The following is a 26,685-nucleotide window of genomic DNA, read 5'->3' on the forward strand; positions in this document are numbered from 1 at the left end:
TTAAAGCATACAAATGAGTTAAACAATTTTGATAAAGAAGAAAAGTTTAACCTAATTTTATATTAAAAAAAGTTTAAACGAATTTTATATTTAAAAATGTTTAAACTAATTTTATATTAAAAAAAGTTGAAACTAATTTTTTATGAAAATTTACATGTATTTAAACGAAAAAGTGACAATGACAAATTATTTTTCGAAAAATCTAAAAGTTCTATAGCCCTATAAGGATCTAAAATATTTTCTGGTCAGGCCAGACTCGAATATTTATGGGCTTAGCGGGTTTGAGCCGACTGTGCCGTGCCAGCCCGAATTGACACTGCTAGCCTAGTTTACCAATTAAAACTTAAAGTACCACATTCTTCTAATTAAAACTTAAAAATGTTTAAATCGCTAAATCACTAATTTTATAATTCCCTGTGGGCCAAACTAGAATTTGATCCCATATATGGAGTCATATAAACATGTTCATTCATATCTGAGCTTGACATGTCTACTTCAGCTTCAAATAGATTGATGAAGGTGACAAATTTTGAACGGGCACTTTTTTTGTGTGTGCATTGAACATGCACATTAAAATCCAAGCTAGGCTTAGTTTGACACATAAACACAGAAAAAAATCCATATTTATTAATAGAGAAACATTTAAAAAGTTATAATCTTATATTTGTATTAATTGAAAAAGAGTCGTGCTTAGGTGTCACTTAATTATGATGTCAATTTGTCTTACATAGCAACATAAAAATCAATTGAAAAATCAATAAATCCAAAATCTAATTGTTAGGAAAAATTATATTAACCCAAACATAAATGTATATGATATGATAAATTTAATACTCAGCGATCTAGTTAAATTAATGCTCATCAATCTCATTAAATGGGACTTTATTTAAATGTCTCAGGGTTGATTCATATTGTGATCCAACATAATTTTTTTTTAAAAAAGTGTAAGATATATTCTTAGTCCGTATTACTTGGACATCAATTTAAATCAAAGTTTTCTATATATTATGGCCTAAGTATTGCAAGCTTTTGCTATAAATCAGAAAGTAATGTTTTTTTTTAATTGTTGATATTTTAAATTAATAGCAAAGAGACGCATCTATTCAAAAAAAATTGTTAATAAAAGAAAAAAGAAGAAGAATATTGTTCGGTTCTTAGGCCTTTCTCGCCTACAAATATTTATATAAAGAGTAATACATAAATTAAATTGTTTTGTTATTACCAAACAGCCATTTATATCAAATATTTTTCCTTGCAACACAATCTTTAGAACTTAAATTTATGAAATTTATATTGAAGATTAAGAAAAAGTTTTGGCACATAAATAATTTTTTTTCATAGTCTAGGCAAAACATTAGTAATGACTGTTAGTAGTAGTTAATGATATAATCACGTTAACCTAACTTTCATCCTATATAAATTATCAATTTGAAGCAAATAATACTATCATCTTTCTATATTTGGGTCTTAAGTATAATAATAGTCGGGCTGCAAAATTTTATGTTGTCTTAATGTGGTCCATAACCAAACTATACTTCAAATTATAAGCATAATCCAATTTGTAATTGTCTTTTTAATATTTTAATTTTCCATCTTATATTGTCAAAAAGAAAGTAAAAATCTGATATTCTGAAAATTAATGTAACTTCAAAATTGAAAATATATAAATTTTATTTACTGATAAGTTAGTAAAAGAAAATATTCAAATGTATCGACCCAAGATATAGATGATAATATAAACAATAAAAAATTGTATACATATAAAAACAATTCGATCATATATAAATCTTAAATTTGTCAATACAATATATTTAATATATTAATAATATATCTTAATCCGCACAAAGCGCGAATCTTATCCTACTTCAATTATTAAATCAAGAGAAATTGTCTAAAATACCACAAGTTAAGTACCAATTTTCAAAAATATCCTCAATCAAGAATATAACATTTGGGTTTACACTTTATTGATTATTGTTTAGGATTTTGTATTAAGGGGTTGCGGTTGGGTTTATAAATGTTTTATAAATATTTAGAAAAATTAGCTTAGTGTTATTTTATCACAAATTTAGGGTATTTATAAAAATAATTATTCATTAACGATAAATTTGAAAAGTGGTATCAAACTTGTGGTAGAATTGAAAATTTCCCTTAAATCAATATATTATAAACTAGGCATGGCGTTTTTACCCCAACCCGAAATACCTACCTAAACTTGAAACGGAAAATCCGAAACCGGATCCGAACTGTTATACAAAAATATCCGAACGAGACTTATGAACTTAGTACTTTGGAGTTTTGTTATAACCCGAACCGAACCGAATTCCAAACTAGAATCCGAAGATATCCGAAATTAGTTAGATATGTTGATGTTGTTATATATGGTAAGGTGATTTAGATATTTTAGAGTATTCAAAATATTTTTGTAGTTTGTTTTATTTGTTACAATGAATATAATTTAGTTAATTTAACTAATTTTTAATTAGAGTTGTGAATAATTTTTATATTTTGAAATATTTTTGTCAATTTTTGAGGTTTGAAAAATATATTTTTGGACGATTTTAAATATTGGTTACAATCTGATCCGAACCGTATTCAGAAGGAACCGAACCGAACCCGAACCTGTAATTAGTAAAATCTTGAACGGGACTTATGCATTATCCTGATAGAAGAACTCGTGATGCGACTAGGGACATACATATATTGGTTGTTGTGAGAATGTCTCTGTGATTGACGTTCTTGAAGATAGAGTTGGAGTGCAACAAGATTGGAGATGCATAATATTACTACGGGTGTGTTCGTTTAGGTGACCCTGCAACAAGATTTCAGAGACACAAAACTATTAAGGAAGAGAGGAAATTAACTAAAAACACAGATTCTCAATAAGAGTGGCAAAACAATACAACAAAAGAGAATTATTTACGACATTAGAATAGTAATCTGAAAACAACATAGATGATTAGATATCATCAGGCAACTAATTCTTTTATCAAGCAAAAGAACGAAAGATTCTCATGAGCCAGTCATGTCTATATGATGACAGAATATGGCCGATGACAAATCCGCAAAACACACCAGGTCCATAGCCTATTGCAGCAGCAATCCAGCTCAAGACTTGATCTTTTTCTTCCTTTTCTTCATTTTCTTTCTCTTGTTTTCTCGCTTCTTCTGCTCCTTCACTGCATGATCTTTTGAGAGGAGCACCGCATAGCCCAGGATTTTGAGCAAATGAAGAACTGTTTTGGCTTTGAATCTGAGTGCCTTGTGGAATTAAACCTTCGAGCATGTTGTTGGAGAAGTTCATCCATGCCAGAAACGTGAGTTTCTCGAGATCTGGTGGGATTGTGCCGGATAATCTGTTTCGGGATAGATCTAGGGACTGGAGATTTGTCAAGTTTGACAAAGAAGGTGGAATATGCCCAGGGCCGTGCCTGACATTTCATGGGCTCCAAGCACAAAATAATAATATGGCCATGTTACAATGAATTAATGGGAATTTAAAATCTATTCTTATCTTACATTGAGGAAGAATCGAACTTCTCACCTTTAAAACTACAAAATGCTGTTGTAGCCAACAGATCTAGGGAAGAACTAGTCAAACTATTGGCCCTTTAAATACTTAGTTTACCTAAGGCCCCAAGCACATGCTTGACTTGCCTCCATTCAGGCACGGCCCTGAATATGCCCCGTGAAAGCATTGTTTGACATGTTGAGCACAACGAGCTCCTTAAGTAGGCCGATGGATTGAGGAATATCTCCTTCGAGTCTATTTCCAGAGACATCAATGGTTTTGTAGATTCTAAAACCACTCCCAACCAGATCCATATTTGATCCTTTGTTCGTCAGACCCACCGACTTATGATAGTTTTGGAACACTAACATATGAACAATAGCTTCCACGTATACAACCGGTGATGACATTGCACTCCAACCAGCAAAATAATCTGATGGCAATACTCCAGTGAAGAGATTCTGCGAAACGTCAAAGATTCGTAGCTTGGAGAAATTCATAGAATCTTGAGGATAAGATACTGGCCCGTGGAACTTGTTAGAACGAAGGACAAGAAACTGTAAAATAGGCAATGATCTCAACCAGAATGGAAACGTGTCATTGAATCTGTTGTCTTCCACGTTCAAAAACTCGAGCTGAGTACAATTTACCAAAGATTTGGGAAGTTTACCTGATAACCTATTGTGACCAACATCAAGTGATCTCAACCGACCACCGATAGATTCCTGAGGAAAAGCACCAGAGAGACTGTTATTCTGAAGATGCAAGACCGAAATTGTAGTATTGAAATTCTTAAAACACTGAGGTATGAAACCGCTGAAGTTATTGTTAGATAATACAAGTGTCTGAAGATTAACCAGTTCACATATCATTCTTGGAATCTCTCCCGTAAACAGATTATCGGAGCCTAAAAAGAACATTGTAGAATTTGGTTGTCGGCCACTTCTTCGAAAAACATCCGATGGTCCTTCAAAGCTGCTGAAGGAATTTTGAGAAATGTCTACATACCGCAATCTCCATAACCACTCTGGTACTTGGCCTTCAATTTGATTCGCGGATATGTCCAAATAAGACAAACTGGTTTTGCTTTGTAGAAACTTTGGAAAGTGAGAAAGGTTGCATGATGATAACTTCAACATATATATGGGTGAGGGAAAATGGAGAGTTGAACTGATCTTCAAATTATTCCCTGAAAGATTAAGATCCCAAAGTGACTTGAAATGTGAGAAAAGATCCAAGTCAACCATGATTCTGGTATTCGGATAGGAGAGGTCAAGTCTCTCTAGTGACGTGAGATGCAAGAAGATGCTGAAATTTAAACTATCCCTCCAAAAAGAGAGGTCAAGATCCTTGAGGCTGACTAGTTTCGATGTAGATCCCAGGATTGGTCCACTGAAATTGTTTCTTCCAAGGCCTAGATTTCGAAGCTTAGATGGTGAAGAGACATTCCCAATATCAAGAAGACCGCTAAAATTATTTCCGCTCAGCTCAAGCACGACCAAGGAAGGGCTGAGGAAAAGAGATGACGGAATAGATCCTGAAAATGAATTTCCATTTGGGAAAAATGTCATTTAAATCATCAACTTTCAAATTTAGTTGAAATAAAACACCATATTTATATGGGAACATACCTATGAAATTGTTAGAACTAAGTGAGATCTGAGTGATATCGCTTAAATTGAGAAGGAAAAGAGGAAAGTTCCCATGGAGCTTGTTATTATAAAGTCGCAAATCTATCAGCCTGTTTAAGTTACCCATCGAATCTGGTAGCTCACCGGTAAAACCACAATCAGAAAGAACAAGATCAGTAAGATAAGAAAGATTTCCGAGTGAAGAAGGAATATTTCCATAAAGATTAGGATTGGATCCAAGATTCAAAATCTCCAGATGCTGTAGTCTAAATAAACTACTATTAGATCTTAAAGGGCCACTAAGAAAACTGCCCCACAGATTTAACTCAACGACGTTGCCTGTCTGAAGATAACAACGGACACCATCCCAAGAACAGCAGTCAGTGTTGTTCCTCCAAGACTCTGTCTTCGGATTTGAATAACTCAAACGATCATCCTTCTGAACAATGAAATCGTTCTTGAAATCCCAAAGAGCATCCCTCTGGTCTGGACGACACAAATTCTTAGCAGGAGAAGCAAAAACAAGTACTGAGTATGAAAGAAAAAAGACCAAACACAAGCTCCATGTTATCATCTTCCTCTCACTACAAGAATGTATCATGTTTTTTCTTTTCTTTGATTTTTTTTTTGTCTGAGACAAGAGTAATGTCGGTTGCTCTTGCATTTATGGAAAAAACGAACGCTTGAGCTAGAAAACCGTGTAGTGCAGATAAATCAAAATTCTCGGCCGTGTGGAGCCTGAAAATTCGGTTGATTTTTCAAAAGAACAGTTACCGAATAAGTCAATTTTTCTTGGTTGGTGACAGTGAAAGTGAGGATGAAACACATTTTTACTAATCAACTAATTTTCAATAGTTTGGTTACTCCAAAGTTTTCATTTACAGATATTGTTGTCAAGATGCAGAATCTCTTTTCAAAATCGAAATAACAACTTATTTTGCTGTTTTTTGAATGCCATGAGTTTATTTTGCTGTATGTCATATTAGATGAATATATTTGTGGTTTTGCTGTTTCTTGTATGTCATTAGGCCTGGGCGTTCGAGCCGGTTCTTTTCGGGTCCAGGTCTTTCGGATCCTAAATATTTAGACCCAATATATACTTATAAACTTCCAGGTCGGTTCTTCTCGGGTCTGGGTCGGTTTGGATCTATAATTAAAATATCCATAAAATATCCGTAATTTTTCGTGTCTATATCAGGTCCGGGTCGGGTTCGGACATTTAGGATCTGAAAAGAACATTGCATACCCAACGCCATCAAATTTAGTCGATATTTGTCATATAAATCTAAAATTTTACAAAATAACTTAAATAAAACTATTAATAATTAAAATAAAATATTTTTAAACTCTAAATTTTACATTTTACATTTTACATTAAGGCTTCTACATCAGCAGGTCTGGGTTTTGATTCCCGAAAAAAGCGGAACTATGCGAATTAATGGAGAAGCGGCTTACAAGAGATTTGCAGCATGGCACAAGGAGTATTGTCAAGGGTGGATCCGATAGGGCGGCTCAGGTGATGCAGTCAGACGTGAATCTTCATAAGGCAGGTAAAATTGTCGACTGTAGAATCGTCTGTAATATTTCTCCGAGTTTGTAATAGCATAATATATCCAGTGTTAAAATTTTTTATTTTTACATTTTAAAGCTTCATATTACTTAAAAATGTTATAAAATAATAACAAATGTTGTTAATAAAAGATATTTCAACTAAATCATAAAATAATATATATAAAAAAAATACAAAAAATCATAGTTTTAGATATACATGTTTTTAAGTTGGGTACAAATCGGTTTTTATCGGATGGGTCTATTCGGATCGGGTCTATTCGGATCGGGTCTTTTCGGGACCGGATCTATTCGGGTCGGTTCCTTTCGGTTCTGGTTTTTTCGGATAAAAAAAATTTAGATCCAAAAAGGTACTTGTAAATTTTTGATTCGGTTCCGGATCGGGTATTTTTTTGGTCCAGGTTAAAATGCCCAGGCCTAGATGTCATATTAGATGAACAAAGAATTACTGAGAAAACTTGAAAGTACAGACTCAAAAGACCTAGAATATGGCTAACGATAATATTTGTTCAGCTAAGCCGTTGGAGTCATGTTGCTTAAGAGAATATTCTGACTGCTGATCAGGGTGATTGTTGGGGTCAAAATCGGTCACGACGAAATCAATGTCTGAAAGTCCGTAAAAATCAGCATGAACATTTTTACGAAAAGTAATCCTCGTAAAGATATCTTTACGAAAAGCCTTGCGGTAAAATCTTGTTCAAATCTCAATCGAACCACTAAATACGATTGTCCGAAGGCAACATACATGTATCCAAATCGGCTGCGGACAAGCTCGAGTATGGCAATCGGACCGCAGAAAAGTCAAGCTCGATCGATACGCGGCGACCTAGCATGCACACAGCTCGGTCGCTACGTAGCGACCGAGCGGGACGGACGCTCGGTCGCTAACCGAGTTTGGCTGAGCTCGGTCGCTACGTAGCGACCGAGCATCCGTCCCGCTCGGTCGCTACGTAGCGACCGAGCATCCGTCCCGCTCGCTCGCTACGTAGCGACCGAGTGTCTGTCCCGCTTGGTCGCTACGTAGCGACCGAGCTCTTCCGAAATGTCGATACGACACCAGTCCATGCACTCTCGTCTATTCTTCGATGCTATCTCCCGAAGACCGTAGCGAACTCAGTTCATGTTTTCCGCCATTCTAAATCATCGATCAAACTTTGCAATAAAAACCGCGGAAAGTCCGTTCTTTATCGAAAGAAGTCGCAATAAACGTTTCGAGTCAGAATACGGCCCAAAGGGACCTAAGACACGACTCGAGGCCCATCTTACGATTTCTTAACCAAAAGCCCGTAAACCGTAGGACGGTTTACGCTTGGTTCGCAAGGGAAGATAAATGTCAAGTTTTCGCGGATAAATACGGAATTTTGAAGATAATTACGAAGATCGGAAAAAATGGAATGTCTCTATTTTATGCTATGACGGCTTAAGGGCAGAAGAGTAAAAGCGTAAACCGACCTTGGAGCGAGTATATAAGGAGTCCTAGGCGAGAGGCATGGAGGGAGAACTTTTTAGACTCGGAATTCTCTGCACTTAGAAACTTTAGGCTTTATTCTCGACAAGTTCGGTTTCTATGTCTGGCATTCAATTACTAGACGAACTCGCCCAGACAGTTCGATCTCTTGTCCAGCTCTATCAATTGAACTACGTTCGGCTTGATCCTCGAAAGGGGTACGTAGGCAGCCTTTAACAAGGTTCAGTCCGAAATCAATCAAAAACCTTTTTTGTATCTATTTCGTCTTTTGTTATCGAGCTGCGACTCAACTAGGTTTGAGCTATTTGGCCGCTAGAACTAAGTAACTCGCTGCAGCCTTTGCGGCCAAAGCTTTCATGATCTCTTGTAATGATCGCAACGCTCTTACGCGGACTCGAAATAAGATCTACTGTTTTCTCTAAACTCGTTTGTTATCTTTTCACGATTTCCGCATATATTTGGTTACTTGTCGTTGGCTCTCGCAGAGATCCGGGACCTCTGGAAAATTAGGGTTTTCTTAGTTTTCTAATTTAAACGTAAATCGACAGTGCGAATTTTGGTTTCCACAGCGATGAGCCAATTGTTATTTCATAGTGGCAAAGCCAGGTCCTTTTGGACCGCCCATGTGGAAACACAAATAATGAAATGATGAATGTGGCTAAAGGGGTTTTCGAGATAGAATCAAAAGCCTGTAAAATCTGTTTAAGACAAGTCTTCTGAATAATAGTTGATGTTGAATGGTCCACAAAGTGATTTAGTCTTACGAATAATTCAAAGCCACAAATGCAATTTTCTCTGCCGTGAGGTGGAGGTTAAACGGTGAAACGCTTTACTGGCTGAAAATTCCTTTGAATTTTTCAAAGCTGAAGACACAATTTTCAAGCCAAATCCACATTGCTCGGTCGCAATTTGCAACCCCCCAAAGACTTTCTTCTTGCTAAGAAAGACAGTCCATGATGCTTTTCATCATTTACATCATGGTCGCAGCTTAGGTGGCTGGTGTAGATTCCTCTTTGTTTATACAAGTATGCAATTTAGAGTTTTTGTTTATACATTGTTTAATGTCTTGTTGAAGGGTCAAGCCCTTCTCCAACATTGAAGATAGAGTTGGAGTGCAAAAAGATTGGAGATGCATAACATTACTTTTGGTGTGTTCGTTTAGGTGACCCTGCAACAAGATTTCAGAGACACGAAACTATTAAGGAAAAGAGGAAATTAAAAACACAGAACTAAAGAGAATTCTTGACGAGATAACAATAGTAATTTAAAAACAACATAGTTATAGATTATAGCATAGCAAATATCATATAGCAACTGATGCTTGTATTATGCAAAAGAGCGAAAGATTCTCATGAACCAGTCATGTCTATATGAAGACAGAATATGGCCGATGACGAATCCACAGAATACACCAGGTGCATAAGCTATTGCAGCTGCAATCCAGCTCAAGACTTGATCTTTTTCTTCCTTTCCTTCATCTTGTTTTCTCGCTTCTTCTTCTCCTTCACCGCATGACCTTTTGAGAGGAGCACCGCACAGCCCAGGATTATGTGCGAATGAAGAACTATTTTGGCTTTGAATCTGAGTGCCTTGTGGTATTGGGCCTTCCAGCATGTTGTTGGAGAAGTTCATCCACGCCAGAAACGTGAGTTTCTCGAGCTCTGGTGGGATTGTGCCGGATAATCTGTTTTGGGATAGATCTAGGGACTGGAGATTGGTCAAGTTCGACAGAGATGGTGGAATACGCCCCGTGAAAGCATTGTTTGACATGTTGAGCACAATCAGTTCCTTAAGTAGGCTGATGGATTGAGGAATGTCACCTTCGAGTCTATTTCCAGAGACATCAATGGTTTTATAGATTCTAAAACTACTCCCAAGAAGCTCCATTTTCGAACCTTTGTTCGCCAGAACCACCGACTTATGGTAGTTTGAAAATGTAAAACCAATAAACCTATGCAGCTTATCATATGCAATGTATACAACAGATGACATTGTACTCCAACCAGCAAAGTAATCCAATGGCAAGACTCCAGTGAAGAGATTTTCTGAAATGTCAAAAATTCGCAGCTTAGGAAAACTCAAAGAATCTCCTGGAGAAAATATTGGTCCGTGGAACCTGTTAGAACGAAGAACAAGAATCTGTAAACTGGGCAACATCCGCAACCAAAAGGGAAACGTGTCACTGATTTCGTTGTCTTCCACGTTCAGAAACTCGAGTTTAGTGCAGTTTATCAGAGACCTGGGAAGTTCTCCTGATAACTTGTTGCGACCAACATCAAGTGATATCAAGCTGACGCTGAAAAATTCCTCCGGGATATTACCGGAGAGGCTGTTGTTTCGAAGATGCAAGACGAAAAGGGTAGTATTGAAGTTCTCAAAACACCGAGGAAGAGAACCGCTGAAATTGTTGTTGGTTAAAACAAGTGTCTCAAGCGCCAACAGTTCACATATTTTCGTAGGAATGTTTCCTGAAAACTGATTATCGGAGGCTAAAATGATCCTCGTAGAGTTTGGTAACAAAGGAAATGGATCTTGGAAACTGTTTGAACTTATATCAAGCATTTCTATCAGACTTCTTTGAATAACATCCGATGCTCCTTCAAAACCACTGAAGGAATTCTGAGAAATATCTAGATACCCCAGTCCTGGAAGTCTCCATAACCACTCTGGTATGTGCCCTTGGAATTGATTGGCAGAAATGTTTAAGAAGAACAAACCGGTTTGTGTTCGTAGAAACTTTGGAAACTCAGAAATATTGCAGGATGATAAACCCAATGATCCTATAGGTGAGGGAAGATGGAGAGTTGAACTGATATGTAGATTATTCCCTGAAAGGTGAAGTAAGGTAAGTGACGCGAAATTTGAGAAAAGACTCAAGTCAAGCATACTTCTTGTATTCAGATGGGAAATGTCAAGCAACGTAAGTGACTTGAGATGCAAGAAGATGCTGAAATCCACCAAGCCCCTCTCAGTGTCCCAAAAAGAGAGGTCGAGATATGAGAGCCCAACTAGTTTGGATATAGATCCCGGGATTGTCCCATTGAGATTGTTTCCTCCAAGGGATAGTTCCTGAAGTTTAGATGGTGAAGAGATATTCCCAATCTCAACAGGGCCACTGAAGATGTTTTTCTCCAGGTTAAGACGGGTCAACGAAGGGATCATGAAAAGTGACGATGGAATAGGTCCGGAAAATGAATTTACGCTCATATCAAAGTATTCCAACTTGGAGAAGCTACTCATGTTAGATGGGAGCATACCTTCGAACTGGTTAGAGCTAAAGTCTATCGCCGTGAGCTCACTCAAATTCAATAGTGCATGATGAAAGTTCCCAGTGAGCTTGCTCGATGCAAGTAGCAACTTTGTTAGTTGGTGTAGGTTGCTCAATGATTCTGGTAGTTCACCAGTGAAATCATTACCATCAAGATCAAGATGAGTGAGATAAGAAAGATTCCCGAGCGAGGAAGGAATATTTCCAAAGAAACTGCATCCATAAAGTTTCAAAACCTTCAAATATTTGAAGTTTCCGATGGAATCTGGCAGAATACCGGCAAGATTATTGGAGCTAAGATTAAGGCTCTGAAGATGTTGTAGACGAAACAGACTACTATTAGATCTCAGCGAGCCATTGAGAGAACTTCCCCATAGATTTAACTCAACGACATTGCCCGTTTTAATATCACAAGAGATACCATCCCAAGAACAGCAATCAGTGGTATTTGTCCACCTCTGTGTCTTCTCATTAGCCGCGATCCCATTGAAATGGAACTCGCTCTTGAACTCCAAAAGAGCATTCTTCTGGTCTGAACGACACAATTGTTTGGCAGGAGAAGCAAAAATAAGTAGTGAGTTAAAAAGAGAAAAAATTAAACACAAGCTCCATATCATCATCATCTTCCTCTCACTACAAGAATGCATCGTGTTTTTTTTTTTCAGATTTGATTTTTTTTTGTGTTTCTTTTACTGTGAAAAGAGAGAAAAGTGAAAGCTTGTCTTAACAAGTCTCCTGTCAAGACTTTCTTTTTTTCTAGAGAAGAAGTCTCCTCTGAAGACTTAATTGATGCATATGGTCCACAACGTGTTTTTTTTTTACCTTACAGAGTATCCCAAGCAACAAACAACGTACTTTTTCTGCCGTGTGTGGTGGGTTAGTCAATTGCCCAAACACTCAGTAGCCTCTGAAGATTCCTTTTTCCTCCGTGACACTAAAAATGGCAGTGACCCCCCCTCCTACCCCTACCCCTACCCCTACTACCCCTAATAAAGATTCCTCTGTTCTCCCTAACTTCTAATTTGCGTCTTCCTTTTCTTTTACATATTCTGTTTTAATCAACGACTACATTCTGACCCGCCATTCAAAAGACGGATATATCTTTTCTTAGAAATTTAATTTTTATATTTGTGTATTATTTAGAATTATACTTGTGTTTTTTTTGTATGCATGTTTATGTATAAATCTTAGCCATAAATATTTTATAAAATAATAATAATTTAAAAGTTGATCTAGCATACCTTCGATTCTTTATAATTATATTTATGTGTACCCGTTTCTTTGTAATCATATTGTATGTTTTAGATTTTTACCCGTGAGTATAATAATGGTTTGTAATTTTTTGTTTTTCATGTTTTCATAAATATGTAACATTTTCTGTAATTTTTTATTATATGTTAAAGAAATTTAATTTATATACAGTTATATAACGTAGGATTATTCTAATGTAGTGGTTAGTGTATATTTATAGAAAACATAGGGTTAGTTTTTTTTACTTTGATGACTTTTCTAATTATTGTTTAAATCAATAGACGTAAATAGTTAGACGTAACATTTATCAATATTTCATGATCTTGTTTTAATAGAACAGATATAGATTACATCATTTGAAACTTTAAAAAGATATAGTTTACAAAATGAGGAGATGCATGTAAAATCTTTTAATTTTTTTTGTTTATGCTAAATAGGTTTATTTTTGTTGATAACGATAAATTTTATACGTGTGCATGATTGTATATTCTGCTAAATAGGTTAAATAGAATAAATTTTATCGACCATCATATTTGTATAAATATATAAAGTCAACAGTTTCCGATATAAAATTGGACATTGTTCGATTGTTTTTTTTTTTGCTAACCGAGTATTCTGGCCCCACCGTGGTGGTCCAGACTAGAGACCGAAGTGAGTATGGATCCGAAGATCACCAGGTGGCTCACCGTGTAACGGTCTTCGGTCTCGGATGCTGCAGCCCATATGTAAATTTCGCAGTGGCCAAGACTCGAATCCAGGGGCGGGCACTCCAGCTGGAGCTTCTTTAACACTAGACCAAAACAACTTGGTTTCGATTGTTTTTCTTTTAATATCCATCGATTGTTATGCGTTTTTGTTGATTTTTATGCTTAAATCTTACAGATTTGACATATGATACCAGATTTTAACTTCTAGAAACCAAAAAAAGAAAAAAATTGATGATTCCGTTTAAGACAAACATCCATGGTCAACAATAACAAATAGCGTACGTATACTAAAACGATGCCAAAAAAGTGTATACTGAACCTAATTCGAACAAAGAGCAGTCCGATCTACTCTTCCTTTTGTTTTTTAGTGGAACTTGTTCTCTGTTTATATTCTCCAAGTTCTCATATTTTTTTCAATAACCGTTTTGTTTGCTCCGGCCTTCCATATCGGATGATCATGAGAAATCATGTGTAGGATCAAAAACTAATAATCCAACTGGTTATACAGGAAGAAAAGTAACTGTTTTGTTATAGAAAAATAGAACGTGGTTAGTGTTGATATAATAGATGCAGTTATATAAAAATCAGTTTTCTTAAAAATAAAAAGTTGGACTCAACTATTATGAATAGGACATGTTCCTGTTTTAATAGTATTGATTTTTTTTTTTAGTTTTAAATTTCCTTAAGCTTTGTCTTTTTTTTTTGTGTGCACACCTTAAGTTTTGTCTGTTACATGTATTGTGTTGTAGGATTGTTCGAAGACTCATATTCACAAGGCTGTTCTTCCTGAAGGAATATTTCTTGAGGATAGTGCAGTAATTGTAGGTCCAGTAGAAGATGTGGTTGAAATATCTGTTGATGATGATAATCTTTAGCAAATTGGTCAAGACTCAGAACTTCAAAATCAGCATCGTATCTGAAACCAGATGTTAAAAAGTCTGATTGTGGAGTCACTTAACAGATCGTTAATCAATAATTCTGAAATTAATTATCAGTTTGAACTTGCAAAGCTAGATTATCATATTTTAGGGGTATGAGGTGAAACCCTCCTCCTAATATGTTCAATTTACCATTTGAGATACTCAGCAATTATTAGAGCTGTAATGCAATTACTTAGGGAGTTATTTTTGGGTTCACCCCCTAGGTTTACCAACCAATAGAATTTCATTATTTCAAATTCGATATCTTTTAAAAAATGAAACAAAATATTATCAAGTTATATTATGTTTTTAAAATAAAAAGGTAAAAAAAAATAGTAGTTACAAAAAAAAGATTTTTTTTTAAATATTGTTAACATCGTCGGCAAAACACTAAACCCTAAATCCTAATCCCTGAACCCTAAATCTGAAAACCTAAACCCTTGGGTAAACCCTAAACCCTTAGATAAATCATAAACTCTAAATCAAAAACACTAAACACTAAAATTCTAAACCCTTGTGTGTGTTTAGTGTTTAGTGCTTTTGATTTAGAGTTTATGATTTATCCAAGGGTTTAGGGTTTACCCAAGGGTTTAGGGTTTCAGATTTAGGGTTTAGAGATTAGGATTTAGGGTTTAGTTTTTTCCTGACGACGTTAAAAAATATATTCTTTTAATTACTACTATTTTTATTTTTTATTTTTTTATTTTTTATTTTAAAAACATAGTATAACTTGACAATATTTTGTTTTCTTTTATAAAAGATATTAAATTTGAAATAACATAATCCTATTGGTTGGTGAACCTAGAGGTTCACCCTAGGGGTGAACCCAAGAATAAATCCTTACTTAGGGATGAAATCCTCAAAGACTCTATAACTCACACAATAGACTATTAGTTTCAGACTAAAGTAGATTAATAATAAAACAGCAATAAAAGAAATCAGTAAATCAAACAAGTTGTAAACAATGAGAAAAACGCTACATTCAAGGAAATCTAACAGACAATTTAGAACTACAAATCATAGATGCTAAGGGTCTATGAAGAATAATTCTAGAACTCGAACCACAATAGCAGAAGTCACAATTTGTCCAAAAATAGGTCGAGAAAATGAATTTACCCTCATATCAAAGTATTCCAACTTGGAGACGCTACTCATGTTGGATGGGAGCATAGCTTCGAACTGGTTAGAAGTATACAATGATGAACTAATTAGTAATGAGTACATTGGTATCATCGGATATGAAAAAAATTTCAGATTCAAAACCAAGGTAGCAGCAACAATTTTCGTGTTTTGGGCCAAGATAGTGTTAGACAATATCATCGTTGTTTCTATCCTTTAAATTTACAAAACTCATTGCATGTCGTTGAGTTTTTACATTGTTTTTGCAGAAAACATTCTCTGGCTTGTCCTGGTTAGGTCATAAAGAAATATATTAGGAAGTCTTTAAGTACAAAATAAGCACGATATAGTGTTTTACCAAACTTTTTATCCTGAGGTAGTTTATGTTATGATTACAGTTAATGTATTTAAATTTTCACCTAAAAAATAGTGAAAAAATAATTTGCATTATAATGAACTTAACTGATTTTCTTATTTTTCAAAATATGACACTTCCCAATTAATCCTTGAATTAAGAAAAAAAAACAGCAGGCAAAAATGCTGGTTCACCAACCAAGAGCATTGCCAATACATTATCTATAAAATAAACCATGAAAATTACTACAAATACCACATTTATAGTACAACTTTTCATGTTTACCCCTAGGATTAACTAATTTAGAATTAGGATTTTTAGAATGTGAAATTTAGGATTCTAATAAATGTATAAATAAATACTTAAAAAACTATAAAAACAAATTAAAATAGTTTCAAACATAGTTTTCGACTTTCAAAAAGATATTTTGAAAAAAACAAAATTTGAAAAAAAAACCAAAATTTTTTTTATAAAAAAGTTCGAATTTGAAAAAATATAATTCGAAAAACATAAAAATAAATTATTTTTATTTTTTATTTATTTAAATAATTATTTATTGGGTATATAGAGAACAATAGTCTTTTGTCATTTAAAGAAAAATATATTTTTGAAAATGTCCTTTTAGTGATGGTAAAGATGAATAATAGTACCATGAAAGTGGTAAACATGAAATTCCCCCAACCAAATAGGTTTTTTCCTGTAAGCATGCCAAGATTTTATTTATTTATTAATATTATGTTTGTAATAAAAATATTTATTTATTATTAAATTATAAAAAGTTATTTTGCAATAAAAATAGTCATTTTCTCATTGCTAAGTTTATGTAAAGAGGTGATAAATGATTCAAATAAAATCATTGGATATTAATTAACATTAAAAACTATATGTTATAATTTTTAAATATAAAGCATTTCTAAAAACATGAAATCATAATATTTAACATAGTATGTATAAACAAGCCATTTTTGGTGGAGAAGTCCCATCTTTCAGAGAAAATATAATTGAGTGTCTCATTAACCATGATATTATAGAGATATAAAGATTAAAAAAAACTATTTTAAGAAGTTTAACTTCATTACCTGAAATCATTGGTAGAAAGATTTGAACCAACACCACCAAGTATATAAGAGATAAAAACTTCTTGGTTTCCATAATTATGTTGCTAAAATATGTAATAAATATTTGTTAGAATACAATCAACTTAAATATTTAAAAGAAATGAAAAATAAAAAGCCTATTAAAAACAAGATTCAAAATCAAAGTTAAGAGAATTTTCATGGCTAATAAGAAAATCAATAATATGAATAGATATATAGATAAAGATAAAACTAATAACTTACAAATATATAAGAGATGTTGATCTTAAAGATTTATTTCACACTGTTTGATAAACAAATCTTCTTTACAATTCTTTCAAATAAGACATATTTATAATCAAATTGACGAGATTCAGTTTTTTTCTTAATAAAAGTAAATCAATCCATTTGTATCATATTTTTGGTAAAATACTGACTTCACCTATATTTTCTTTCATACAATATAAATGAATTAACATCCTATTAGCTATTTAAATGTATTTTAATAGGCTTTTCATAATGTATACTATGTGTTACATATATTATACTTTTCAAAATTATATTTTGTTGTTTAGAAAGTAACTCTTGGCCAATTACTTAGGCATTGATTGTTTAAGTAGATTTTTGTTTGTTTGGGTATTTTATATTGTGGTTTTAAGTTTTGATTTTTGGTTTTTGTACTCTTACCTTTTTTAGTTTTAGTTTTTGATATTTTTTTTAATTTTGAAAAAAACTAATGGTGATTTATTTTATAGAAATTGTAGTGTATAATGCACTTAAAATATAATTTTTGGTGTAGCCGATTTGTCATAATTGCATTTTTTAAATTAATTTAAGCGGTTGGGTAATTCTTTTGTTTTGCAACAACTTTGATTAGATAAACTGTAAATGACTAATACAAGAACTTAATTAACCATTGTGGTGGCACATCGTATACTACTGAATATCCATTTGAATCATGAATTTTGTTTGACAGGATATCCAGCGCATGATTTCGTTCTCGATTAACCTGCCCAAGTGACATTCCAAGAGAAACGCCATCCAATGCTAAATATTGAAAAGCACATTTCCAGTCTCCACATTAGCTTCCTCCTTGTTAATGATCCTTCACTAGTTACTGTTGTCATTTTAAAACATACATACCTCTATCCTTTAAGCCAAATCTGTTGAAGTGAATTTATGAAACCAAATGCTTCCGCTTCCTTAGCTGTGTTTGCGACTCTAAATTTTCTCGTCTTTTCTTGAGTTGTAGAATTCAGGAAGTTACTTTTCCCGTTCACAGTTTGTTTACCTTCCCATATCTGACATCTCATCTGCCCATAGTTTCTGTTCAAGGAAGTTGGGTATAAATGCATCATCAACAATTTCAATGGCTGCCTCAGACATAGCTGGGCCATGTCTCTCATTTGCAAATTTTTCATAATCAGTACGATCCTCTAAAATCATTACCCGTAACACATTAGTCCTCGACCTCTTTTCCATATCCTGCAAAGGGTCTGTTTCAGCCGATGAATCAGACTGATTGGTAATTTCATGGTTATATTCATACTCAGGCACACGATGATCGGACTCCGCACAAACTGACAAACCCCACACCTTCTTCCTTTCCTAACAATTGCTCGACCGGTGTAAGTGCTACAATGTAAAGGCATCTGCATAAGAAAGGTTAATCTTAGTGCCATCTACCTATACAGAGGAGCTAGCTGATTTCTTAACTGCCTTTTTGCAACTCATTTGACTCGATAAAAATTGAAAGAGTCCCATATGAACATTGTAGATCCATGCTCTGATACCAACTTTGTAACACCCCCGATTTGGTCTAAGTAAAAGTTGACTTGATTAGTAACTCAAACCAAACCAAACCAATCATTAGTAACTCAAACCAAACCAAAGATGCTACAATGTGTACATAAACGATTAACCCAAGGTTCCCGAACATATCCAGATACATTAGGTCAATTGCCTAAGTACATACATCATATTAAACATAGCCCGAGGCTTTTAAACCAGAGATATGTGTAACAGTTAGTTCGTCTAAACAAAGATTAGTATCACATGGCAACCCGGAATTTTCACAAAAACTCGCTTTATTCATATAGTACATATGTTTCAAGGACACCTAAAAACATTATCTATAGATCCAGCCGGAAAAAACCTTATTATACATATTACACACCTATTTGTTATACAAAAGCTTTCCCTAAGCTCCTCCCATCTAATGGGTCACTTTATCGCTTAGCTGCAAAACAAGTAGAGTTGTGCGTAACTAATTTGATCCATGAGTTGGGTTTCCCTTAACGCATAACAAATTCATTACATAATCTATTCGTTTATGTTCTTAATTTCGATCAGGTTTTACACGCAGTGGCAGACCCATAATGATTTTAAACATGGGTCAAAACTAAATGACCTTTAAATCTTAGATAAAAATAAAGTAAAGTTAAGTTGTCATCAAACTTGAACCTGGGTTAAGGGATGTCAGCCGAAGTGAATACACCACTAAATCTGAGGAATATCAATTGTAATAGTTTAACAAACCACATTTTTATATTTTAAAAGTGTGTCAGTTGACCCCTCTTCTATAGATGTGGGTCTCCTCTGTTTACACGTCCCCTATATATATCGAAACATATTTGGATATTTGATAATAGAGAATACATTGTTTTGAACCACTACAATCAGGGCTGGCCTTGGGCTACAACCAATAAAGCCATGAAATATAAAGGTTTTAGGGGCGTTACATGACTATAGTTTGACATTGGTCTATTGGTTTCCAATTTAAGTTCGACTGCCATTTCTCATTTTTCCTTCTCTAACAATAATATCATTTTTTCCTTTTCGGATAATAATAACAATTAAATTTGACTTCTTTCATAGATACATACGATTTGGTTGCATGTTCAAAAAATCTATTTTCTCATCATACATGTTATATTAAATGATATACTATGTTATTATATAAGTAATTTAATAAAACATAACCTAATTATTTCTTTTCCTTTATTAGTAGTACATATTTATTTTTGACATCTTTTTCTATTATTCAGCAGATATTTGCTATAATAGGCGTTTGAACATCAAATTATAACAATTAACTTAACTATTATCAATTCTTCATATTACATGCTTCAATTTGATTGATGTTCATATGAATAGCTGCATTTCACATGTAAGTCTTCTTTTTATTTATATTTTTGGTGTAATTGTTTAATACTTTTATAGAAAATTTGAACAAACATAAAACTGTTATTGGATTTAAAAATTATTAATGATTTACAGGAAAATTAAATATTCATGAATCATGTTTTAGTAATTTTATTTTAAAATTAAATATGTTTTAATAATATTTGACATAATTTTTTAAAAATATTCAAGATATAATTACAATTAATATGTTGAAAGGGCATTATTTTTATGTACGCTTTAGGTGCCAGATGTGTCTGGATCAGCACTGACTACAATGTTGAACTAATTAGTAATAATTACGTTGGTATCATCGGATTTGAAAAACTTTTCAGATTCGAAACCAAGGTAGCAGCAACAATTGTCTTGTCTGTATCCTTTAAATTTACAAAACCCATTGCATGTCATTGAGTTTTTACATTTTGTGTCAGAAAACATTCTCTGGCTTGTCTTTGTTAGTTCATAAAGAATATATTAGCATGGCTTTAAGTACAAATATGCACCATAGTGTTTTAAGAAATTTTTATATATAGAGCTTGTTTATGTTTCGATTCTAGTTAATATATTTAAATTGTCACCTAAAAAGTAGTGAAAAAGAATTTGCATTAGAATGACTATAGCTGATTTTCTTATTTTTTAAAACAATTAATCCTTGAGTTAAGAAAAGAAAAAACCATCCGGGAAAAAATGCTGGTTCAGGAGCCAGTTATTCAACTTAAGCATAATCTTATATATTAAAACAGAAGTCACAAACTTGTTTCATGAGAAATTGCCACAAATATCACATTTATAGTACCACTTTTCATGTTTACACTAACCACTTTTACCCTCACTTTTAATGAAGAGTAAAAGACAAATATACCCTTAGGGTTAACTAATATAGACTTAGGGTTTAGAGTTGAGAGGTGTGGTATGGTTTTTGGAATGTGAAATTTAAGATTGTAATAAATATATAAATAAATACTTAAAAAATATATAAAAAATTTAAAAAATAGTTTCAAACATAATTTTCGTTTTTCAAAAAAAAATTTGAAAAAAAATAAAAAAAATTCAAAAAAAATAAAATTTCAAAAAAAAAATTTACAAAAAATTCGAATTTGAAAAAGTGTAATTCGAAAACATAAAAAAAAATTTACTTTTTTAAAAATTTTATTTTAAATTTTTTTATTTTTTTATTTAAATAATGATTTATTATATATATTAATAACAAGAGCATAATAGTCTTTTCCCACTTAAAGAATAAGGTATTTTTGAAAATGTCTCTTTAGTGGTGGTAAAAATGAAAAGTGGTACCATAAAAATGGTAAACATGTAATTTACCCTTCTTTCAAATAAGACATACTTATAATCAAATGGACGAGATTCAGTTTTGGTTAAGAAAAGTAATTCAATCCATTTATATCATATTTTTGCTTAAATACGACTTAATTTCTATCAGGTTTTACATGTAGTGGCGGACGCAGAGTGATTTTAAACATGGGTCAAAATTAAATGGTCTTTAAATCTTAGATAAAAATAAAGTAAAAATAATTTGTCACGCGAACTTGAACCCGAGTTAAAGGGTGTTAGGAGAAGTGAATACACCACCGAAGCTTACGAAATCAAATTATAATAGCTTAACAAACTACATTTTTATATTTTGAAGTGTATAAGATGACGCCTCTTCTATAGCTATGAGTCCTCCTTTGTTTACACATCCTCTATATATATCGAAACATATTTTTAAACCACTACTATCAGGGCTGGTTTTGGTCTAAACCCCATAAAGTAAGAGCATTAGTCGCCATGAAGTATAAATTTGGAAATCGGGTTTCTTGGACAACTACGAGTTTCCTCATCCATAAATTCTAAAATCTTTATATATAAAGAACAGTTTACTCCCTCCTGGTGAAGCCACCTCAGCTTCCAGGTCACAAATTCTAACTTTAAGGAGCCGACACGTGTCACACGGTGCGTTTCGATCGTGTGTGATTCTTATGGTCTTTGGTTATATTTGGGCTTTGGATTAACTTCTGAGAGTACAGCCCGCTTATCATCTCTCCCTAGATGAAACGACGTGATTTCGTTTAGGGTTAAACCCGTGTTTTTCTTTGCCTCTCCAGAGATCAAACGACAATGGAGATTCTTCCTGAATCGTAATTCTAGGGTTCCTCCTCTTTACGAAGAACCAACTCTGTTACCAACAATGCCAGTTCTGAAAAGAAGTGTGACTCAACGCTTTGTTAGTAATCTTTGTTTGGACTATGTTCATGTCGTTTCAGTCTCAATCCTTCACCTCTGAAACCGTTACAAATCGCCTTGATTCAACTTCATTGACCAATTAACTCTTCCTGCCCACTCCGACCAAGATCTTGCATTCAATGAATCTTTTTCATCTTTCACCTATAAAAATGTAAGCTCTCATCCATTGAGAATCATCTTCACGATTCCGATGGCATTCAATATTTCATTCTCAGTATAATGGTTAAGCAGTTTGTTCTACTTGCTAACTTGAAGCCCGGCCGGTGTTCTTGCTCAGATTTTGGGAAGGAAGCCACAAATATAGAGGCGTGGAAATATTAGCTTGATATATAGTTTCAGGTCGATTTGATTTTGATTTATTTGTAGGATGTTGATAAAGCTGTGTAGGAGAGCTATTCAAGAGGACTGATCATATTCTCTATGTAGACAAAACCATGAGAGGTATTGAATAAGTTATAGGTTTTTGACTATACTTCTACGTTTCTTCTTTTCCTTATGTTCTCATCAGATTTTCTAAAAATGTCAAACTTTGAAAAATGTATTCAGTTTCTTTTGCTCTTCATAAGCCAGGGTTCATCCAGAAGGAATGAAACAACGATCCAAGCTTCTTTGCTCCTTTGATTCTCACTTTCCAGAGATCTCTCATGATCATAAAAACAACCTTGCAACAGTAGATTCATTAGGCTCGAAGATTGCCCCTATTGCTGCTGTCTGCCCTTACGCATTCACTTATTCTAATCTATTATTACTCTCTTGGTTAAACATGACTACGTAATAGCTTCTTGAACACCCATTAAATTTTTTTCTTTCAGGCCGCCGGTTCTCAAATGCAACGTCGGGGACACATATATCTTTTGACATAGAGACTAATGCAGGGGAGATTTTGTTTCTGAGTAAGTATTTGATGACTCTTAAGCTATTTCAACCACATTCAGTTTCTCATGTTCTTTATCCATAACACCCTCACACAATTATCCATCACTTAAGGCTGGTCTGGAGAAACACTGGGAACAACCCAGATCCTTCATTCCTGAGAGGATATGCCAAGGTTGAACCATTGAGCATATCTAAGCTGAATGAGTTCATCATCGCAGCCGAGCCTCAGGTTGTACAGAAAATTTTGTTTGTTCTACATTTTGGTTGTCTAGATCATGAATGTGATTCTAACAATATTGCAATGTAGGAGACTGAATTTGTCCGCACAGGAAGGGTGACTGGAATCAAGATGGACAAAGGCTGGTGTTACGTTTCCTTCTCCAGTTGCACAAGAAGCTCCAAAGAACTTGCGCATCTTTTACTTGCATGTCCTGCAACAACACAAGCGTTGTTGGAGTGCTCTGGTATATTGGATCATCTGTTCTTACCACTTTGAAAATTCTCACATACAATCAACATGGTTTTCATACAATTTGTTACACGGTACCGGATGGAGATGAGCATTGCTGACAATGCGGATGAGGGTCTATTTGTGGCTTTTGATGGAGAGATGAAGAAACTACATAACGTGCGCGCCTATGAAGCTGGTCATTTAATGGTACGTAGCACCAACCAGTTTCATATCTTATCACATATCTTTGCAACTAAAACGTTTAACTCATATGCTGGAGAGGGAGTTAACCTAGAGAAGACTCAGCCACCTCCTTTTTTTGCAGATATAGTTGGTAAGACATACAGCTTCCAGGTCAGGGTAGACATGAACAACTTCACTGCCAACCATCAGACCTTCACTATCTCTCGCATGAACAAGCGTGTGAGTGTCTGCCACTGACTGACTTTGTTGTCGACGTAAAATGCCACATTTAACTCATTCGGGTCCTTCCGTAGAATGCAAATAATGATATGTGTTTCTCTTTAATCAGGATGGTGACGATGATGACGGAGACGACTTGCCTGGAAACCCCTCAGCCCTTCCTAACGTTTGGCATCGAAGGTAACGAACGTGTGGAAACCTCATCTCCAGGAACATCCTCCAGTGGTCCTGCCGCCAAGAAGCCTCTCCTTTCAACAAGTGGTCAAGAAGGCACGAAAATCTTGAGTGAACATGATGGAGTTTCTAGAGTTAGTTTTCCTCTTTCAATAATGCTTAGGCATCAATGTTGGTTTTTAAAAAAATTGAATTCTCGAGTCAGATTTCCTCTTTGAATAATGATTAGGCATCAAAGTTTTTTTTTTAATTTTCTCCTCATCTGGAGTTTGCTATGCTTTTTCTTAGCTATCGTGAAAATGGTCTCGAGTTTAAAGCATAACTCTTAGTTTAAAACCGAAAAATACAAATATATAAAACTCTGCGTTCGGTTGTAGATACATTTCATAATAAGCCAACGACAAGAAATAAAGCATAACTAAATAACCAATGCCTCAAGATTGAAAATACACTTATTCGTTCTACAATTTATAAATCCCTTCAAATACATATGTTCAGTTTAAGAACCCACCGCAATACCCAAGTAATTACTACACAATCAGAAGACACATATCCACTCAACTTAGACGACATACTTATTAAAACTTCCACTTCTTAGATCCATGTAAAATATCTACCCAAAAAAACGAGATCTAACGTTCCAGAGCTAAACGAAAAAGCTGCTCCATTAAAAATAAATAAGCATTAACCACCACTAACAATCTATAACTTAACGCCAGGCAATAATGTCCATAAATGTCCACTCACCTAAACATATAACTAGCTAGGATCTAACCATTTTCATTACAACTTCCTCTAAGCACTTACTGTAAACATGTCTTCACAGCTAAAAGAACATGCTCATCAACAAGACATTGAAATAATTTTAAAATTGCCTAATGACTTATATTTTATAACATATAAATATAAATACAAAATATATGCTGCACAAAACAAAAATACAAACATGTAATCAAGCTTATAGGAAACCCCGGACGTAGCAAATTAAATACAAATATTATAAAATATGAAATAATTACATAATGAAAATGAAATTTTTTTATTAGCTAGATAAACATATGATTTTTTGATAAAAATAACAAAACTGAATAATAAATATATTTTAAAATAGTTTTCACAAATTGAGAAAAAACTAAATATTTTATTTTTCTTACATCCCGCCCGTAGGGCGGGCCGATCCTAGTGCTTTATAATCTCTACATTGCTCCAAAACTTACTTGGACCTGAAAAGACTCTATAATAGACTCCAAACACGTATAATAAATTCTAAGAAGATCATATAACATGGTTTAAATGTGGTAAAATCCATGGTTTATCAATAACTACCCATGGGTTGCCTCCCACCAAGCATTTTTTCAGTCACTAGCTCAACTTTGGAAGGCCAGATTCAGTTAAATGAGAAAGAGAATTTGCTCCAAAACAAGCTCTAATGTCCAATATCTTGAGCTTCATAACACTGCTCATGATCCTTTTGCAGCATCATTCCCTTTGTCTTTCAACTTTGAGGTGAGAACAGTTTGAACTTGCAAAAGGTTGTGAGATACCGCTTTGAATCACACCATCAGAACAACTTTGAAGAACCAATGATAAGTGAGGATCTCCCTTGATTTTTTTGGACTACATCTTCTTGTTAGCCTTTCTACAAGACATGTTACTTGATACTAAAGTCTCCATCTAGGAATTCGTTGACATTACTCTTACACCTGGATTTTTCTGGGAAGTGGCCATATGCGAAGGATTATCAGTCATACTAATGCAAGAGGTTAAATTCATAACCTCTATTTTGTGGTACAGTTTTATAGTAGACATTCTCATCAAATTTTTTAAAAACAAATTATTTCCTTAGACATGTCAACAACAGCACCAACTATAGCCAGAAAAGATCTTCCCATTTGAAAGGCCTATTTGAACAACTTCCCATCTCCAGAACCTGAAAGTAAATAAGAACAATGCAATTCCCACTTCTAGATTCTTGATAGTTTCTTATTGTGATTTTGTGGACAAGTCTGCAAAAGTCCAAGTAAGCTTTGGAGCTTGTGTAACAAGACCTAGTCCCTCAGAAATGTCCTCTGATAGGAGATTAATTGTGGACCCAATATCACAGAGAGAATCAGAGAACTCAACTCTTGATATAGAGCATGAAAACCCAAATTTCTCAAGGTCTTCTAACTTTGGCAGTTTCTTCCCTCTGAAGATGCATTTATATCTTTGTTAAATAGTGCCTCAATCTCCTCCATTGTATCAATGGTGTTTTTGAAGAAATGATTCAAGTGGTAATCATACCGAGCATTCTCAAAGGAGATAGTAACAATAATCGTTTTTAACTTTTTGTAGAAACCAGCCAAATCTTTTACACTAATGGGCCCTCTCATATGTTTTGGCACTACAGGGTATGGAATATTAAGTTCTTAAACCTCTTCCTCAACTAGTTTTGGTGTTTTAGAAAGATGAGTACCTTTCTG

General features: G+C 34.0%; 2 protein-coding genes and 1 long non-coding RNA gene across 14 annotated transcripts; 1 reads left to right on the plus strand and 2 right to left on the minus strand.

Moving 5' to 3' along the window:
* Window positions 1-550: 550 nt before the first annotated feature.
* On the minus strand, window positions 551-7,371 carry LOC103863583 (receptor-like protein 48). Its single transcript, XM_033290766.1, has 3 exons — window positions 5,143-7,371; window positions 3,686-5,048; window positions 551-3,431 (listed from the first exon to the last, which is right to left on the minus strand). Exons 1-3 carry the CDS (start codon window positions 5,804-5,806, stop codon window positions 2,990-2,992), a joined length of 2,469 nt encoding a protein of 822 aa, XP_033146657.1. The 5' UTR covers window positions 5,807-7,371; the 3' UTR covers window positions 551-2,989.
* On the plus strand, window positions 5,902-24,501 carry LOC103863586. Of its 12 annotated transcripts, none has more exons than XR_004457769.1 (8): window positions 22,035-22,450; window positions 22,666-22,740; window positions 22,846-23,008; window positions 23,112-23,192; window positions 23,287-23,404; window positions 23,483-23,833; window positions 23,952-24,049; window positions 24,159-24,501. It is a non-coding gene; the product is annotated as an uncharacterized LOC103863586 (long non-coding RNA). The 12 variants fall into 12 exon arrangements; XR_632027.2 differs by having other exon boundaries at window positions 22,055-22,450; window positions 22,870-23,008; XR_004457768.1 differs by lacking the exons at window positions 22,035-22,450; window positions 22,666-22,740 and adding exons at window positions 5,902-5,911; window positions 19,608-19,611 and having other exon boundaries at window positions 22,866-23,192.
* LOC103863584 (receptor-like protein 48) lies at window positions 9,378-12,527 on the minus strand. The gene has a single exon (XM_009141332.3). It carries the CDS (start codon window positions 12,092-12,094, stop codon window positions 9,506-9,508), a length of 2,589 nt encoding a protein of 862 aa, XP_009139580.1. The 5' UTR covers window positions 12,095-12,527; the 3' UTR covers window positions 9,378-9,505.
* Window positions 24,502-26,685: the final 2,184 nt, after the last annotated feature.

This window comes from Brassica rapa, chromosome A04, assembly GCF_000309985.2.
Source record: "Brassica rapa cultivar Chiifu-401-42 chromosome A04, CAAS_Brap_v3.01, whole genome shotgun sequence".
NCBI lineage: Eukaryota > Viridiplantae > Streptophyta > Magnoliopsida > Brassicales > Brassicaceae > Brassica > Brassica rapa.